Source organism: Macaca fascicularis, chromosome 12 (genome assembly GCF_037993035.2).
Source record: "Macaca fascicularis isolate 582-1 chromosome 12, T2T-MFA8v1.1".
NCBI lineage: Eukaryota > Metazoa > Chordata > Mammalia > Primates > Cercopithecidae > Macaca > Macaca fascicularis.
This window is the reverse complement of record NC_088386.1, coordinates 132,154,997-132,172,810: the sequence shown is the minus strand read 5'-3', so window position 1 is coordinate 132,172,810 and position 17,814 is coordinate 132,154,997. Positions and strand designations below refer to the sequence as shown.

General features: G+C 47.1%; 1 protein-coding gene and 1 long non-coding RNA gene across 8 annotated transcripts in view; one reads left to right on the top strand and one right to left on the bottom strand.

Moving 5' to 3' along the window:
* Nucleotides 1-17,814, bottom strand: part of LOC102146056 (uncharacterized) — a 185,038-nt gene that overhangs the window by 99,072 nt on the left and 68,152 nt on the right. For 2 of the 4 annotated variants that reach the window (XR_012421606.1, XR_010580152.2), the window contains exons 1-2: nucleotides 12,370-12,614; nucleotides 886-997 (exon numbers count right to left, since the gene is read on the bottom strand). This is a non-coding gene — a long non-coding RNA (uncharacterized lncRNA). Of the gene's footprint in view, nucleotides 1-885; nucleotides 998-12,369; nucleotides 12,615-17,814 lie in introns of those variants that run through there. The other 2 variants (XR_012421607.1, XR_012421608.1) reach the window with 2 other exon arrangements.
* The window catches only part of ASB18 (ankyrin repeat and SOCS box containing 18), a 73,262-nt gene that overhangs the window by 13,605 nt on the left and 41,843 nt on the right, over nucleotides 1-17,814 (top strand). For 2 of the 4 annotated variants that reach the window (XR_012421605.1, XM_074010561.1), the window contains exons 1-2: nucleotides 8,767-9,927; nucleotides 12,336-12,603. Coding sequence is in view for 3 of the 4 variants with exons in the window: in XM_074010561.1 (XP_073866662.1) it covers nucleotides 9,686-9,927; nucleotides 12,336-12,603 (510 nt within the window). In the remaining variant the exon portion in view is untranslated. Of the gene's footprint in view, nucleotides 1-8,766; nucleotides 9,928-12,335; nucleotides 12,604-17,814 lie in introns of those variants that run through there. The other 2 variants (XM_005574714.5, XM_045367970.3) reach the window with 2 other exon arrangements.

The window sequence follows — 17,814 nt, the reverse complement described above, 5'->3', positions numbered from 1 at the left end:
AGAACTTTATATACCTGCCCAGCTTCTTATTTTTAATTTTTTTTAAATTCTTCAGGGAGTGGGGTGAAAGAAAGGTGGCTTTAGACATTAAAACAGGAAGAATAAAGACCAGAAAAGGGTGAGAAAGTAACCCCACTGGAAGGCCTGGGGCTGCTGCACCAGTTTGTAGTGATGTTACTATCGCAGAGTCCAATCAGACTTAGTACATGGCCATTTACAGAAACCCTTCAGGTAAAAAAGGGGAGAAGGAAACTGACCAGGTCAACAATGTGCACTGGCATATTTAAGAAAGAGTGCACGGAATCTCACAATGTCCACAAGGGTAATGACCTTCTGCCCCTGTCTGTCCACTTGGACGTTTCCAGAAGGAAGCCAGACATTTGCCAATGACCTAGGAAAGAATCTGAACATTTGCCCTTCCCCAAGAACAGAAGAAAACGGCAGGGTGTCCTGCAGCCTCGAAAACTCTACCTCTTGGCTTGAAGGCATGGAAAGTTGTGACCATGGAGAAAGAGCGTGACCCTGCCACAAAGCCCGCCAGCCCCAGGTTTCAGCCTCAGCTGGATTAATCCTTGGAGGCTTCTGGGGAAAAGAAAATCACTAGTCAACTCAATGGCAGGAAGCAAAGATCCCAATGTCACGTGAAAATAATAATCACCATTCAAACACTACCGTTTGGATATCCCATTATAATTTCAAGGCGGATTTTACCTTTTTCATCTCATTTGATCCAGAGGCAAAAACTCCCTCTCATTAGCTACCTACATTATAGGACTCAGTTATAAAGAACTAGTGTTTGTGTCTCCTGCAGACGAAACATTATGCTTATTATTTAAGCCTCCAAAATATTCTTTGCAAAATTATATTTAAATCCAGTTGACTTACCTGGCAAATATTAGAGAAATTCAGTCTATTCACTCAGTTAGCCAGACACAAGCTGGGCCTCCTCTCCTGCTTGGAGATTCTTGCCTTCCTTTTCCTAAATTCACTTCATGGTCTGCAACAAAAGACCACAGCAATTACATTTGTTTAGTATTCTGCCACGGTCCACCCACACAAATGAGCTTCCTCATCAACTAAGTACACCATTTGAAAAACTAAAACTATTAAATGTACTGCCTTGGAGAAAGTTACATTCATCAGAATCCCTCCATTTCAAGAAGGGCACTGTATTTGTTTAGAAGCATTTCCTTGACCTGCACCCTGGAGTAGACGTTGAAACCCCACGGGCCCTGGCAATGCACAGAACAACACTGAAGAAAAAAGGGGGAGGATTTCCATGGCTGTACCGGAGAGAAAGGAAACAGACATGGAAGTGAAAAGTGGAATAAGGCTGTGCAAACTGTGATGGACCCCATCACATCCTCACTGTGATTGCCAGATACACTAAGTGATGCTATTAGTGGGCTAGCTTGAAAACAAACCAACCAACCAAGAAAAATCAAAGAAGCCCATGGTGGCCGCCATTGTGGGAGGAGAGTGGAAGGTACACAGTGCAAGCAAACACAGAGGTCAAGGACAACACCAGGAAGCAAAGCACAGGGGCTCTCAGGAGTTCTCAGAGGGACGCTCAGTTCTACAAAGCCAAGAGTGCCAATGAGAAAGGGAACTTAAATGGTCATCTGTCTGACATGAGTTACTCTTACTGTACAGACATGCTTTGAATGTTTTCAAATAATTTGCTGCATTTATGCCATCTAAATTCGGGTATAAATATCAATGCATCAAAACAACCAACAACATCTGAACCTGAAAACAAGAGAAATAAACTTCTAGTGCCCCAAACAGGGAACCCATAGCAGTGAGTCGCTGTTTCAGCCACGCGATTCGCAAGGATAACAGATTCCTATGGGCCTGGGGTTTGAACGCTGCCTTGCGGCATTGATTGAATCAGCCTTTTGCTCTGATCTGTTGAGACCTTTTGGAATCTTGGCTGTGTCACGCTCCATGCCACCCATCTGATCGCTAACTTTCCACATATGTATTCAAATCACGATATGTATCACACAGAATGGAGGTAAGTCCAGGGATAAAAGCCATTCCACACTGCATTGAAAGGGTCACAGATTCCACGCCTGCCTTTCACAGCAATGGTTCTCAAACTTGGCTGCATGGTAGAAGTTCCTGGGGACTCTTTTTTTTTGTTTTGGAGACAGAGTCTTGCTCTGTTGCCCAGGCTGGAGTACAGTGCCATGATCTCAGCTCACCACAACCTCTGCCTCCTGGGCTCAAGTGATTCTCCTGCCTCAGCCTCCCAAGTAGCTGGGACTACAGGCACATGCCACCTTGCCTGGCCAATTTTTGTATTTTTAGCAGAGACAGGGTTTCACTATGTTGGCCAGGCTGATCTCAAACTCCTGACCTCAGGTGATCCACCTGCCTCAGCCTCCCAAAGTGCTGGGATTACAGGCGTGAGCCACCACACCCAGCCACCGGGGGACTTTTTAACAGTCCTGATGCCCAGGCTGCACCTCCAGCCCATTATGCCTGAAACTCCCAGGTGGGCTCCAGGCATCGTGTTTTTTAAAGTTCCCCAGGTGATTCATTTTTGCAGCCAAGGTTTGAACCACTGCTGTCAAGGCATCGTGTGCATTATTTCTCCAGTTTGCATTATTTAGCCAAAGTTTCCTAAAGAAAGACTCACACTGCTTCCATCTCCTCCAAGAGGCTGTCATGAAACCGGCATTGCAGGTTGTTGTCTATACCCCCTCCGCATATTTATGATAACCCTGTCACAGAAGAAAATTCTAGTCCACCCCGACATGTTCCTAGTGACTCACGGAGCTCCAGGTGATTCAACTCCGTTTTCTAAATGCTTCCAGACCATCTTTTTCATAATCCGTGTAGGGATCTTGCCCAGGTCTAATGTCAAGATCATCAGTCTGAGCAATACAAAGTCTCTTTCCATTTGAAAACTAAACCTCTAGACTTCTGGTCCTTTTTTTGTTTTATCACAGTTCCTCAAAGACTTTGACAATTGTTCAGCAACTTCATATACAAATTCACTCTTGAAAGAAGTTGAATTTGTATATGTGCTAAAGTTGGCAAAGAAGATAAAACCTGAGTTGTATCTTGAGGCTATGTATTGGCTTTGACTAAGCGGAGAAGGATGAGGACCAAAAAAATAATGAGATTAAAATGACCTGACCCAAGCAAGCTATAGATAATGTGAAGGCGGCAGGCAACAAAGACCACAGTCGAGAGCACTGGGTCAGAAAACAGTGTTATTCACGCCACTACAGGACATCGTTCAGCTGCTGGGAAAGAAAGCTAAAGAACTTCTGTCTGCTGGAGTCCTCCGCTCCTTGCTTTCTCCTGTTTGATCCTTGCAGGCAGGGGTATTATTAGGTTTTTTGCCTTCAAAACCTCAAACCTTAAGACTCACCCTAAAACATAAAAAAGATTAAATAAATGCTTATTGAATGAATGAATGAAAATGAATGAATGAATGGGTTGGTTTTCAGGTTTGTTTGTTTTAATGCAATCATCAACATGTGGCTATTATTGTTCTTTAAAAAAAAAAGACAGCTCTCTGCCATGCTTATGAAGTCATCTGCATGTCCTACTTATGAACTAATGCTATCTACCATGAGCTATTTTTAAAGCTCTCAAAAAAAAAAAAAAAAAGTCTGTTTCTTGACTACGATGCCTTACCTACTGAAATCAAGCTTGGATATTTAGGGAGCTGTTGATAAATAACACTGGAAAGCTAAATTTAGCATCTGGTGCAGTGTGGAATGGCTTTTATCCCTGGACTTACCTCCAGTGTCCCACCCCTTTTAAAAATAACCAATGACAAGCTATATCAGGCATCAGAAAATTTGCTAGTTTAAAGTGAAACACAGGTTCAAGTTGGATCAGATTATAGCTGTGCATGAGTAAGTCCTTCAGAAATGTATCTAATCCCGAACAATCAGTCCGAGAAAAACTAAAATGGCAAAATGGCTATGCTTAGAGAAAGGAAAGACCCCGAGAGCTTCATATTGCGGGGAAATGAATAGTGCAACTATGGAATACATAACTGAAGGGGAAGGAGATGAGCCCGAAGCCCATCATGTTGTTCTGGTGGACATTTGAGAAGGGACATGGTCTGCACTGTGTTACTGTTGGTCATTTTATGCATGCAAACGCATTTGATCTCCAATGAAGGTTCTAAGTTCCTAACAAATACGGTCCATTTCTTCTTTACTGATGCATTTTCCGCTGCCCCAGCAGAGTCCTACGTACACAGTGGGCTCTGAAAAAAAATTCTGCTGTTCCCATTGATAACATTGATGCTGCTTTTGCTACTGATGATGTGGATAAGGCAGATAAACTTTAAAAACATGTGAAACAAGGTTTTAAAGAGTTCTCAGGGAGCATACGGTAGCCAAGATTTTTTTTTTTTTTTTTTTTTTTTTGAGACGGAGTCTCACTCTGTCACCCAAGCTGCAGTGCAGTGGCATTATCTCGGCCCACTGCAACCTATGCCTCCTAGGCATACATTATACTCCTTTTGTATTTTTAGCAGAGACAGGGTTTCACCATGTTGGCCAGGCTGGTCTTGAACTCCTGACCTCAAGTGATCCACCCGCCAAAGTGCTGGGATCATAGGCATGACCTACTGTGCCAGACCAGGTCTTCTTACAAAACCTGGTAAGGATCTCTACAGGTGGGAGAAGATGGGCTGTGCAGTGAGGTCCACAGATCTGAGGTAAGTCCCCACACTGAGCACCCAAGATCTGCCCCAGGCCAGCGGAGCGTCCACGTTACTATGGTGTTCTTCCCTAAGGGCGAAAGGCAACAGATGGCCAAGAATAAGAGCAAGAACCACTGAGGAATTTTAACATTGAGCAAATTTCAAAGAGTCCAGTCCATTCGCTCTCTCCCTTATTGACACTGAAGACGTTCTCTGTGTGGAACACCATGCAGGGCATGGAGAACTTCCCAGAGAGGAAGAGACAGCCCCCACCGTCCTCCAAAAAGCTCATGGTGAAGTGGGACACAGACAAGGAACCAGCAGTAATAGTTAGAGTGCCCAGTGCCACAGTCAGGAGGCAAGGACAGACATCAGGACTGGTCTTGGAGGTCAAGGGAGGCTAAGCTGTGTTGGAGGATGAATGAGGCTGGCCAGGCAAGGAGGGGAAAATAAGAACCGCAGGCAGAAGGAACAGCCTGCACAGACACCTGCAGAGAGGAAGGCGCTATCCAGGGACTGCAGATCCCTATGCTAAGGTGTGGCGTGCTCCAGGGACAACAGTGAGGGCAAGGTAGGAAGCCCTTGTACTCACGGGAAGGTGCTTGGGCACAGCTTTGTCAGGACTGAGAAACCTTGAGAAAGGTAACTGAATCTGTGAGTCCCAGTTTCATCACCTGCAAATGACCTCAAGGGTAACCACCTGCAGGGATACATCTGACACAGTCTCTAACAGTGGGTGTCCAGGGAGCAGTAGCCCCCGAGGGCAGCTGGCCCTGACCCCCCAAGAGCTAAGCCCAGTGGGCCCTTCTGCAGCCTCAGAACTGAGTCTTTGCCCAGAGGTCAGATAAACATGGTAAAAAAATAAACTCACGACCCGCATGGCAACCAACTGGGGTCGTGGCCAAGTCTCCCCCGACACCCAGCTGAGGTTGACTCTCACCCGTGTGAGCTCCTCAGCTTTCATGGCACAGCCCCTGTCTCTTAACCCCGCTGCATCATAGATGTCCAAACGTGGCCTCGTCCCTCCCCACCCAGCACCCTGCAGCCCTCCTCTGTAGAAGAGAGGTGGGTTTTATCATTTGGGTGAACCTCCAGGCCTGGGGTCAGTCTGTGCACATAAACTCATGCTTGTAACAAGGGTCAGAACAAGGGTTCTACAACAAGGGTCAAGACACCTCTGTATCAAACCATAAATGTGTGTGATTTCTACTCCACCCTTTGCTGCAACCTCTTGTAAGGAAAATCAAAGGTCTCCCTTTGCTGGGCACCCCTTAGTTACAAAAGATCTTGGTGAAAGGGGCAACCCAAAGGCCAGGTTACTCTTCCAAATAAAGAGCCCACACAGAAAGCCTGCTCTGATTGGACACTCAGAGGTCGGGGGGCACTTAACGAGAGGTAGGGGGAGTCACAGGGCAGCCTTTGTGTTCAGAGAAGAATGAGAGAGAAGAAACTAGCATAAGAGGAAGCTTAGGAAGCTCGACTGTGACCAAGGATGCGCAGCCCAGTGAGCTGTATTCCTTTATTTCGCATCTCTTTTCCTGTTGCTTCTCTGCTGTTGCTTCCTGCAACACCATGTGGGGATGGGATCCCATGGGTCCCCAGGTCTAACACTGGCCATGAGCAAATGGGGGCTCATGCTAATGCCCACCTCCCTGGGCGAGGGTCTGCTTAGCTCTCCCGGGCACATACTCCACTGCCCTTCTCTCTGCTCATCCAGGCAAAGCTCTCCTGACCCTCTCACCTCCCTCCAGCCTCTGCTCACATAGTTTGTATTGTAACTCATGTGCACAAGCCAAAGAACTCTGTCGCTCACCATCATTGGCCCATTCCAACCTCCTAGTGGGGAAAAACAAGAATGGTTGAAAGAAAGAAAGAAAAACAGGCCAGGCACAGTGGCTCACACCTGTAATCCCAGCACTTTGGGAGACCAAAGTAGGCAGATCACCTGAGGTCAGGAATTTGAGACCAGCCTAGCTAACAAGGTGAAACCCTGTCTCTACTAAAAATAAAAAAATTAGCTGGGTGTGGGGGTGAGAATCTGTAATCCCAGCTACTCAGGAGGCTGAAGCAAGAGAATCACTTGAACCCTGGAGGCAGAGGTTGCAGTGAGCAGAGATCACACTGCTGCACTCCAGCCTGAGTTACAGAGCAAGACTCTGTCTCAAAAAAAAAAAAAAAAAAGAAGGAAGGAAGGAAGTGCATATGATTTATATTACAAGAAAAAAAATGAGCTTATTTAATTTTTTGACAATAAAATAAAGCCCTGAACCAAACCTTAGTAAATAACTCATAAGTTACTAATCAAGAACTGTTACCATTCATTCGAAAAAAAAAATGTGGCATTTCTCATCTTCAGCAAGGGACACACATTTGGGGATCAGTTATCCATCCCTGAAAGAAACTCACAGGTACCAGCACCCCTGATCATGTCTTTGGGAACCCCCTATCTGTCCCATGGAGCCTCCTAACACCCAGGGACACTTATCTGGAACTTGGTCATTTGCAGTGTCCAGTGGGGCCTCCCTCACACATCCTCAGGCTGGCCACAACCCTTGGAACACACATCTGCTCATTACTGGTCGGGCAACAGAGAACATGGATGGGATAAAAAGCAAAAAGACACCCTTCAAACCAAGAAAGAGAAGTCTCACTTATTTCAGGTAGTAATTACTTTTTTTTGAGACAGGGTCTCACTTCACTGCCCAGGCTGGAGTACAGTGGCACAATCATGGTTCCTTATAGCCTCGAGTTCTAGTGATCCTCCCCACCTCACCCTCCCAAATAGCTGGGACCACAGGTGCACATCACCATGCCCAGCTAATTTTTTTTTTTTTTTTTTTTTTGGAGAGATGGGGTGACTCTTGCTCTCTTGCCTGGTCTCAAACTCCTGGACTCAATCAATTCTCCCATCTCGACCTCCCAAAGTGCTGGGATTGGCCAGACACGGTGCCTCATGCCTGTAATCTCAGCACTTTGGGAGACCGAGGTGGGCGGGTCACTTGAGATCAAGAGTTCGAGACGAGCCTGGTCAACATGGTGAAACCCCATCTCTACAAAAAATAATAATAATAGTAATAAATTACCTGGCCGTGGCAGCACATGCTTGTAGTCTCAGCTACACAGGAGGCTGAGGTAGGAGAATCACTTGAACCCAGGAGGTGGAGGGTTGCCGTGAGTATCATGAAACATTATTCTTCTTTTGATTTTTCCCAACTATTTATAAATGTAGAAACCATTCATAGCACCCAAACCATACAAGAGCTGGGAGTGGAGAGCGCCGACTAGTGACAGCAGACAGACCCTTTCAGCCCTATCACCCTGCGAGTAGGTCCTGCTACGTGGCACCGCCTTCACTTGGAGAGAGACTAAATCCTGGGCAGCCAAGAGCCCTCTCTGGAAAGTGGCTCCTGACAGTGCTGACCCAGTTCTGAGTAGGTCCTACCTGATGAACTGGAAGCCAGCAGAGTGGTGTGGGGGACAGAGGACGGACTCTTGAGACAGACGCACGTGAGTTCCAATCACAGCATAGCTGCTAGCTTGCCAAGAGGCCGTGGTCATGCTATTTCCTTCATGTGGTTGTTATTGGGAGTAAATAAATAAATATGGTAATACTTAAAAAGCAACTGGTATACAATGGGTGCTTCATAAATATTTGTTTCTTTCCTCTGAGCTTAAGACTTTTATTTCCAGATTCTAAATATAGTACTTTAAAAAAAAAAAATCTGAGAAGATATTACTTATTTGCTAAGTATTCTGGTCACTGACATCATATTTATAAGTGAGTCTCTTACTCCACATAAACAGGTAAATTCAATGCTATTTAAGACTGGGGAATCATCTGCCCAACAGCAGGATAAACAAGTCCATCACAATTAAATGTGTGCTGGGAGTCTGCCCTCAGTGCATGGAGAGTAGATTTGGAGCTATCCAGATGTGTTCTATCTCCGGAATTAGCATCTATATCATCACAAAGGGGGTGGCTCAGCACTGCAACATCCCAGTGCTCACATGCCCCTGGTCATATCAAGTAACCATTATCACATCAGAGCCCACAGGAGTTATAAATACACCACCATCGAGCCCCAACTGGATGACAATTGAGTAATGACAATAGAAATAGCTCACACTCCATAAGACCATCTTTCCCGTTCCTGAACTGAAATCGACGGTATTGTAATGGAGAGACAGCCAGAGCCAGAGAGAGGAAAACTTCAAATCTTTCAAAAGACAGAGAAGGAGCCGCAAGCTAGAGCAGGGTCTCCAGTGCTGGAATATCACACTGCCCTGGTCGCAGGGGACCTGGAGCATCTGAAGCCCCTCATGGACCAGTTCTTCCAGGATGCCAATGTGGTGTTTGAGATCAATAAGGATGAGATGGAATGGCAGGTGAAATCTCCAGCCACGTTTGGACTGTCAGGTACCCTTGTTCTTTAAAGCTCAGTCATTTATTTTTAAGGGGCTACTAATACTCTCCTGGAATGTAAGGCTCCCGCGTGTAGACTGGGCACAGTGGCACTGGGTTTAACCTATACAAGAAAAGGACATCTGACGAAGTTTGCTCTGCAGTAGTTTTAAAGTGTAGGTTTTAAGTGATGGCCTATAAGAGATCCAACTGGAAAGGCAAAGCAGCGATTGGCGGGAATGCCTGTCCGATGACGCTGTGTGTGCCTCGTCTTTACAAAGGAACATTGGTTTGGGTGCAGAGCTGCCTGTGCCTGCATCTGGCAGCCAGGGAGGTGGGCGCTGAAGAAGGAAAGTCTCTCCTTCAATTCCGCCTGGAGCAGCCTCTGGCACACAGCTCTGTGTGAGGTTCTTCTATGAATCTGCAAATGTCACAGCTACAGCAGGGTGACCGGGTCACAGCCAGCACCAGTAGAGGAAGGACCCCAGGGCTCTCTGTAGATCCTCCTCCTGGAATCTAGGGAATCCCAAGAATGGGGAAGGAAAGGGGAAGAAACCAGAGGTCCTGACTTCGTACATGTCTGCCGGTGCTCTTGCTGCCTGAACATGGTGACTGTGCGCTGGGCAGACAAGCAGACCTCCCAAGTGGAGAGAGGTCCCCTCCTCTCCCTGCCTACTCAGGATGTGCAGACGCTTGCTGACCACCATGCTGCATCCAGGCCTTTCTCGGCTGGCACTGCTTTGGGCACCCCACCTGCCACCGGCTCAGATGCAACATATTTACCAGGAAGGTTCATGCGTTGGAATCTACAGCAGCTCTCCCAGACCATGGGATTTGAGAATCTGAGGTCAGTGGCCGGTGGCCAGTGTCCCATGTCCCTGATTCTTAAGCTCCGGCAGGCAAAGAATGAGGAAGGTCGGCTTCCAAAGAACTGACACAGTTCTGTTTATACCTCACATGGGAGAAGAGAATAAACTCAAAACACTGTCAATGGGCCAAGCAGCTTCTGCCAATCAGTGAGGCAGTGGGGGCTGTGAGAAAGGCAAATGGCAGTTCCTGTCGGGGCTGCATGTCCCAGCGGAGTCCTTCTGGGCCTCCTCTCCCTCACCTATCCCAGGCCAAAAATACCAACTGCAGCCCTGGACATACACACACACAAATGTCACCGTTTCAAATAGATAGTCATGTTCACCCATCATTTGCACATTCTGTATCCAAAATCAGGTTCCTCTTTCCCTCCTGAGTCTTCCTACCCCTAAGTTCTGCTGCTGTCCTGTGGCACACCTGGACAACAGGACGCCGGGGCACGCCCACAGTGAAGGGATGTGGGCTGATATGGAGGAAACCGCAGCCACCACGTGAGTAGTGGCCCCAGGCCTCCGCACAGGCTGGGAAGAGAGGGAGGCAAGCTCAGGCTGCCTGGATTCCAGTCTCCTTCAGCACAGCCACCTGACTGCCCGGCAGCAGATCCAGCAGCAGAAACGACCAGACCCTGTTTGAAAACAGTGGCCCCACGTGCTCTCCCATGAAAAGACTTCCCGGTGGCCAATTCCAGCTCCCCTGGTGGGGAATTGAGCACACGGAGCAGGTCCCCAGTGGCCACCACCTCAGTGCCCCTCCGTGATGGAATGCCGGCCCATCCAGCCCGCAGTCATAGAGAGCACTGACATGGGTGAGCTGATGCTTAGAGGGACGCACAACACGCAGAGAAGCCTTAATCCATGTCCCTCCTGGTGGCAGAACTGGGACCAGAGGGCGGGAGTTACAGAAAGCGGATTCAGGCTTCCTGACTGCATCACCAAGGACATGGAGACGGTGCTAGCCCATACTGTGGCTGAGCTAGATCCCCACCTACGGCTTCTTCCCATCAGTCCCTAGGAAGACTCAGGAATCCAGAGCGGGTTTACTGACCTGCTAGGGTCAGGTGGGGCTGGGTTGGGGACTTAGCATTCCCCAGAGAAGGCAGTAAATAGTTTTCATCTCTCAAAAAAACGAATCGAATCAAAAAACCAAGAGCTGGCGCCTGCAGGAATGTAGGTTATTGTTACCACCGGGATAACAGTGTAGATAGAGTACATCCATCACCCCCTCCAGATCGGACCTGGTCTTCACCGGGAAGGGCAGCTCAAACCCATGCAGGTCCACGTTCCCGGGGCCTCTGGCCACCACCATTCCACGCCAGTTCCACAGCTCCCCCTTCCCCCACCGAGTGCGCAACAAGCTCCAGGCTGGGCCTTGGGGACTCGGGGCGGCTGGAACTGGCACCACATGCAGGTAGGTAATTAATGAATGGGCTTTCAAGGCTGCTCAGCATGGGTCCCAGGAAGGAGGTGGCCTGTGAAAAGGGTCTCCTCTGCGGCTCATTACAGCCACGGTATCGATTCTTCCATCATTATCAGAAGGCCTTCCTGCCATGTGAAATCCTGCCCCTTGATGTGTATTCACCAGGGACTACGTCCCCCATTTCCACGAGCGCTCCTGGCCGCTAACAACCTTCCACGGGCTTTTTGAAAGTGCCAAAGTTTTCAGAGAAGTAAAAATGTGTAGCACCTGCTCCATTCATCCCTCAAGAAAGAGCAACCCTATACACACACACACACACACACCCCTAAAAAGCGCAAAGAAACAAACCAGAATTGTGCTGAATGTGGACCGCCACATCAAAGCGTGCTTCTAAAAACTCAGCCACTTGCAAGAGAGCTAAACTTTCTCTGAGTCCTTTTCTTGAACAACCTTGGTGATGTGTGGGTCAGTTTGTTTTGTGCGTTGTCTCTTCTTAATGACAAAGGGACAAGTTTGGGGCTCAGCTAAGGGAGTACTGGATTCGGGAAAATTCCACAACCCACTTTCCTCTTTCAAGCTGCCCTAACTCAGGGCCTGGAACGGGTGGATTCCTCACTTAAATTCGCCTACCGTGCACCCTGCTTGGACAGCTTTTAACTGACCCCATTTCCCAGTCACCCCCGTATTTGGCAAAACCCTCTTGCTTCTCAATACCTGGCGCCCCATCTCTCTGGCTCCGTTTTAGCCTTCAATCTCTCCTTCGTATTTCTTCCTCTGTCTCCGCCTGTCTCTTCCCAGTGTGTCTCTCTGCTCTCTCTCTGTGCGTCTCTGATTCTATGCTCTTCTCCCTACATGCCCACCTGGTACCTACCTTTAAGAGACGCTTCACCCTCTTTCCGCCTTAATGAACACCGCCCACCACCACCACCACTAACCTCCCCCTGACCTTACATTCCACCTCCCTCCCCGCAGGCCTCTGGACCCTGGAATACAAGCGCGAGCTCACCACGCCCCTGTGCATCGCCGCGGCCCACGGCCACGCCGCCTGCGTGCGATACCTGCTCGGCCGCGGCGCAGACCCCGACGCCAGCCCCGGCGGCCGCGGCGCCCTGCACGAGGCCTGCCTCGGGGGCCACACCGCCTGCGCCCGCCTGCTGCTGCAGCACCGCGCCGACCCCGACCTGCTCAGCGCAGAGGGCCTGGCGCCTCTGCACCTCTGCCGCACGGTCGCCTCGCTCGGGTAAGGACCTCAGGTCAGGCCCGCGGCGCCCGCCCCACCCCAAGACCAGACCACTCCCCCAGGCCCCCGACCCCGCCTCCGCCTCCGTCCCAGCCCCCGCCTCCGGACCCGGACCCTGCACCCTTGACTCTGTACACTGGATCCCCAGGGCCGCATCCGCCCCGTCCCTACCCTGGCCCCTGCTTCGGGACCCAGAGCCAAGACCCCTGACCCGGGACCCCAGACCCGGCACCTCCCGGCCCTCGTCCCGCGCCCCGGCCCCCGCGGGTTTAATTAGCGCTTGATTGCGAGCGCGCGCGGGAGGCGCCACGCCGAGGTAATGAGCGCGGTGATCACGGCCCAGCCGCCGGCGCCGGGGATGCTAAAAGGCCACTGGCGGGGTTGGAGGCTGAAAAATTAGGGTTTTTAATGATAATTTTATGCAGAATAATTGTCACAGTGTGACATAAATGGTTAGCTCCTCGGGCGGGGCTTCCAGGCCCGCTCGGAAACGGAGCTGTGCCGGCCTCTAGGGAGGCCCAGCGGCCGCGCAGCCAGTTCGCGCCCGGGCGCGGGGTCTGGGGGTCCCACAGCCCCCGTCCCTGGAGAGCGCCCTCCCAGCGGGTGCTCCGGGGCTCGGAGAAGAAGCGGGGCCACGTGTCTTTGTACGGGACTCGTGGTGGGGTTTCTCGGCTTGCATTGTGTCATCTTGACATTTCTGTTAGAATGCTCCAGCCCCTGCCCTTGGAGTTGTCATTGCGTGACCTTCTGTCTCTAGGGGAAGAGTAAGGAAAGTCGCCCACGTTTAGCGCTGGGAACCCGTGCGGCTCTCAGAAACCGCGTCGCCCTTGCTGCTTCTCCACCGACTGTCAAAGCTGCTGGATGTCCTGCCCAGCAAGGGCAGCAATGCAGGCAGGCGGGGCTACTGGGCACTCAGGGACCCAGCCAGGGGACCCACCTAAGAAAGGTCACCTGAGTTCAGAGGGGGGGACTCAGAGGGCCACGTGGACCCCCGCCAGTCTTGTGAATGAGGAAGGAAACAAGGTTCTAGCAATGCTCTTTAAAAAGCAGCTTTACCGAAGTGTGATTGACATTCAGCAAGCCGCACGTGTGTAAGGCGTACAATTTGATAAATTCCTCAGATTATACACTCGTGCAACACCCCACAGTCCGTGGAGGGCAGATATTTATCATTGTCCCTGTGGCCTCGCGGTGCCCACGGTTCTCCCTCCCACTGGCCCCTTCCTTATTCTCCATCCCTAGCGTCTGCTTTTTATTACTTGGCTTAGTCTGAATTTTCTAGAATTTTGTATAAATGGAATCTGCAGTCTTTTATCTGGCTTCTCTCGCTCGACATAATTATTTTGAGATTCATCTATGTTGCTGTGTGTATCCATAGTTCATTCCTTTTATTCCTGGGTAGTGGTCCGTGGTATGGATGAACCACAGTATGCTCATCCATTCATATGTTGGGAAACATTTGATTGTTTCCAGTCTGGGTCTTTTACAAAGTTATCATGCACATTTGTGTGCCAGCCTTTGAATGGGCATATGCTTTTATGTCTTTTGAATAAATACCTAGGATTGGAATGGCTAGGTCACATGATATGATTAAGAACATAACTGTTAGGCTAGGTGCGATGGCTCATGCCAGTAATTTCCACACTTTGGGAGCCCGAGATAGGCAGATCACTTGAGTTCAGGAGTTCAAGACCAGCCTGGGCAACACAGCAAAACCCCGTCTCTACAAAAAATACAAAAATTAGTCAGGCATGTTGGCATGCACCTGTAATCCCAGCTACTCAGGGGACTGAGGTGGGAGGATCGCTTGAGCACAGGAGTAAGCCCTGTTCACGCCACTGCACTCCAGCCTGGGTGACAGAGTTGAGACCCTGTCTCAAAAAATAATAATAATAATAACTAAGAAATGGCCCAACTAGTTTGCAAAGTTGTACCATTTTACATCCCCACCAGCGATGTCTGCATGTTCCAGTTGCTTCATGGTCTCACCAATACGTGGTATGGTCAGGCCTTAACTGTACACATTCTAACAGGTGTGTAGACATATCTTATTATAGTTTTGATTTTCATTTCCCTGGTAACTAGTGATGTTGAGCATTGTTTCATGAACTTACTTGCCATCCACATACAGTCATCTGTGGCTTAACAATGGGGATACATTCTCAGAAATGTGTTGTTTCATCATTATGTAAACATCATAGAGTATATTTACACAAACCAGGATGGCATAGCCCACTGCCCCCCTTGGCTATATGGTTTAGCCTCTAGCTCCCAGGCTGCAAAACTGGACAGCATGCTACTGTACTGAATACTGTAGGGAACTGTAACACAATAGGAAGTATTTGTGTATCTAAACATAGAAAAGGTACAGTATAATCTTATGGGACCACTATTGTATATGTGGTCTGTTGTTGACTAAAACCATTGTTATAAGGTACATGACTGTATCTTCTTTGATAAAGTGTCTGTTCAAATCTTTTGCCCATTTTTTAAATTGGGTTTTTTGTTTTCTTATTTAATTTTGAGGTTTCTTGGGATATTCTATATATGAATCTCTTGTGAGATATGTGATTGATAGGTATTACCTGCCAGTCTCTGGCTTAGATTTTATTCTCTTAGCAATGTGTTTTGAAGAACAGAAGTTCTTAATTTTTATGGAGTCCAGTTTATCCATTTTTTCTCTTTTAAGGATTATGTTGAGTTATGGTATCTAAAAAAAATTTTGCCTAACCCAAGGTCACACAGATTTTCTCTTATATTTTCTTCTAGAAATTTCATAACTTTACATTTTACATTTAAGTCTGTGATCCATTTTGAGTTCATTTCTGAATATGATGTGAAGTATGGATTGAAGCTTTTGATTTATTTATTTATTTTTGCATGTAGATATCTGACAGTTCCAGCAGTTAGTCGAAAATAAGTATTTGTGCATCTAAACCCTTCCTTTCTCCACCAAACGGTCTTTGCACCTTTGTCAAAAATGAATGGACTATATATGCATGAGTTTATTTCTGAGCTGTCTTGTCACGCATGTGCAAAACAGGGCAAGGTCTGACTGGTTCACCTGGTGAAGACGTGAGGAGCCCCTTTATTACATAAACAGTGAAAGGAAGAGTAGCCAGTGGTGTTGGCTCCTCACGGTCTTTATCCCACACACCAAAAAGGATAACACCTAGACAAAAGGGGCTGGATAACGTCAACGCAAGTTGAAGAATACCCCATTTCTGAGCAGCCATGCCTAGCTCTGAACTGAGAGGTTCATAGCCTGTATCTCTATTCTGAAGGGGCTGAAGCAGGAAGCTCCCTGCCTCCTCAGGATCCAGAAGGCATTGAGAAACCGTCTTATAGCAGCCTCCTAGGGGACATAGCCAGGCGAGGGGGCAAGGGCCTTATAGCAACTCCTTACAAGCATCCAACCCAGGAGTATCCAGGTGTTCTGCCGAGACGTAGATTCAGTACTGGTTTGCTTTGTGGCCTATGTGGATATGTGCAGGGTCACCAGGGTGCCACGGCAGAGCCATCCCCCTTCATCTCTATTCTGTTTCATTGCTCTATTTGCCTATTTTAACACCAATACCATACTGTCTTGAATACTGTAACTTTATAATACATTTTGAAGTCAGGTAGTATAAGTTTTCAACCATTGTTCTTTCTCAAAGTTGTTTTGGCTATTCTAACTCCTTTGCATTTCCAGATGAATTTTAGATTCAGTTCATCCATTTCTACAACATAGCCTGCTGGATTATGTTGTCCAAATCTATAAATCAATTTGGAGAAAAATAAAAATAAAAATATTAAGGCTTTCAAATCATGCACACTATATACTCCTCCATTTATTTATTTCTTCCTTAATTTTTCTCAGCTGTGTTTGATAGTTTTTTAAGGTACAGGGTTTGCATATATTTTGTAAGATTTATCCCTAATTATTTCATTTTTGATGCTGTTGTCAACTGTATATTTAAATTTCCATTTCTGATTGTGTGTAGCTACTATATAAAATTTATAATAATTTATTTTTGCATATTGACCTTATATCCTATAACCCTTCTAAACTCACTGTTCTAGTAGAATTCCACAGGATTTCTTGTAAGCAATCATGTCATCTATAAATAAATATGATTTTACTTCTTCTACAATCTAGATGCCTTTTATTACTTTTCCTTGTTTTATTGCACTGACTAGAACCTTCAGTGCGCTGCTGAATAAAAGTGGTGAGAGCAGACAATTTTTCTTGTTCCTGATCCTAAGGAAAGCATTAATTCACCACTAAGTATGATATTAGCTGTAAAATTTTGCAGATTCCTTTTTTCAGAAATAGAGAACTCTCTTCTGTTTCTAGTTTGCTGACAGTTTGTATTACAAATTAATATTGAATTTTCTCAAGTGCTTTTTCTACATATATGGAGATAATCATATGGTGTAAGTTTTGTCTGTTAATATAATACTTTATATTGATTAATTTTCAAATGTTAAACTAACCTTGCATTCCTGGGATAAACCACACTTGATCATGAGGAGTTATCCTTTTTTATATATTATTGGGCTTGATTTACTGGAAAAAATATTTTTTTTTTTTTTTTTTGAGACGGAGTCTCACGCTGTTGCCCAGGCTGGAGTGCAGTGGCGCGATCTCGGCTCACTGCAAGCTCCGCCTCCTGGGTTCACGCCATTCTCCTTCCTCAGCCTCCTGAGTAGCTAGGACTACAGGCGCCCGCCACCGCGCCCGGCTAATTTTTTGTATTTTTAGTAGAGACGGGGTTTCACTGTGGTCTCGATCTCCTGACCTTGTGATCCGCCCACCTCGGCCTCCCAAAGTGCTGGGATTACAGGCTTGAGCCACCGCGCCCGGCCGGAAAAAATATTTAATATCCACATCTATGTTCATGAAAGATATTGGTCTGTAGTTTTATTTTCTTGTAATATCTTTGTCTGGTTTTGGTATCAGAGTAATGCTGGCCTCAAAAATAATTTGAGAAGTAGTCTCTCCTCTTCTATTTTCTGGAAGACCTTGTGTAAAATTATTATTTCTTCCTTAAATGTTTGGTAGAATTCATCAGTAAAGCTATCTGGACATGAGTCTTTTTGTGATAAGGTTTTTAACTATGAATTTAATTTCTTTACTAGCTATAGGGCTACTCAGATTCTTTCTCTCTCTTTTTTTTTTTTTTTGAGTGAGCATTTTAGTGCTTTAATAGTTGTATTTTCTAAGAG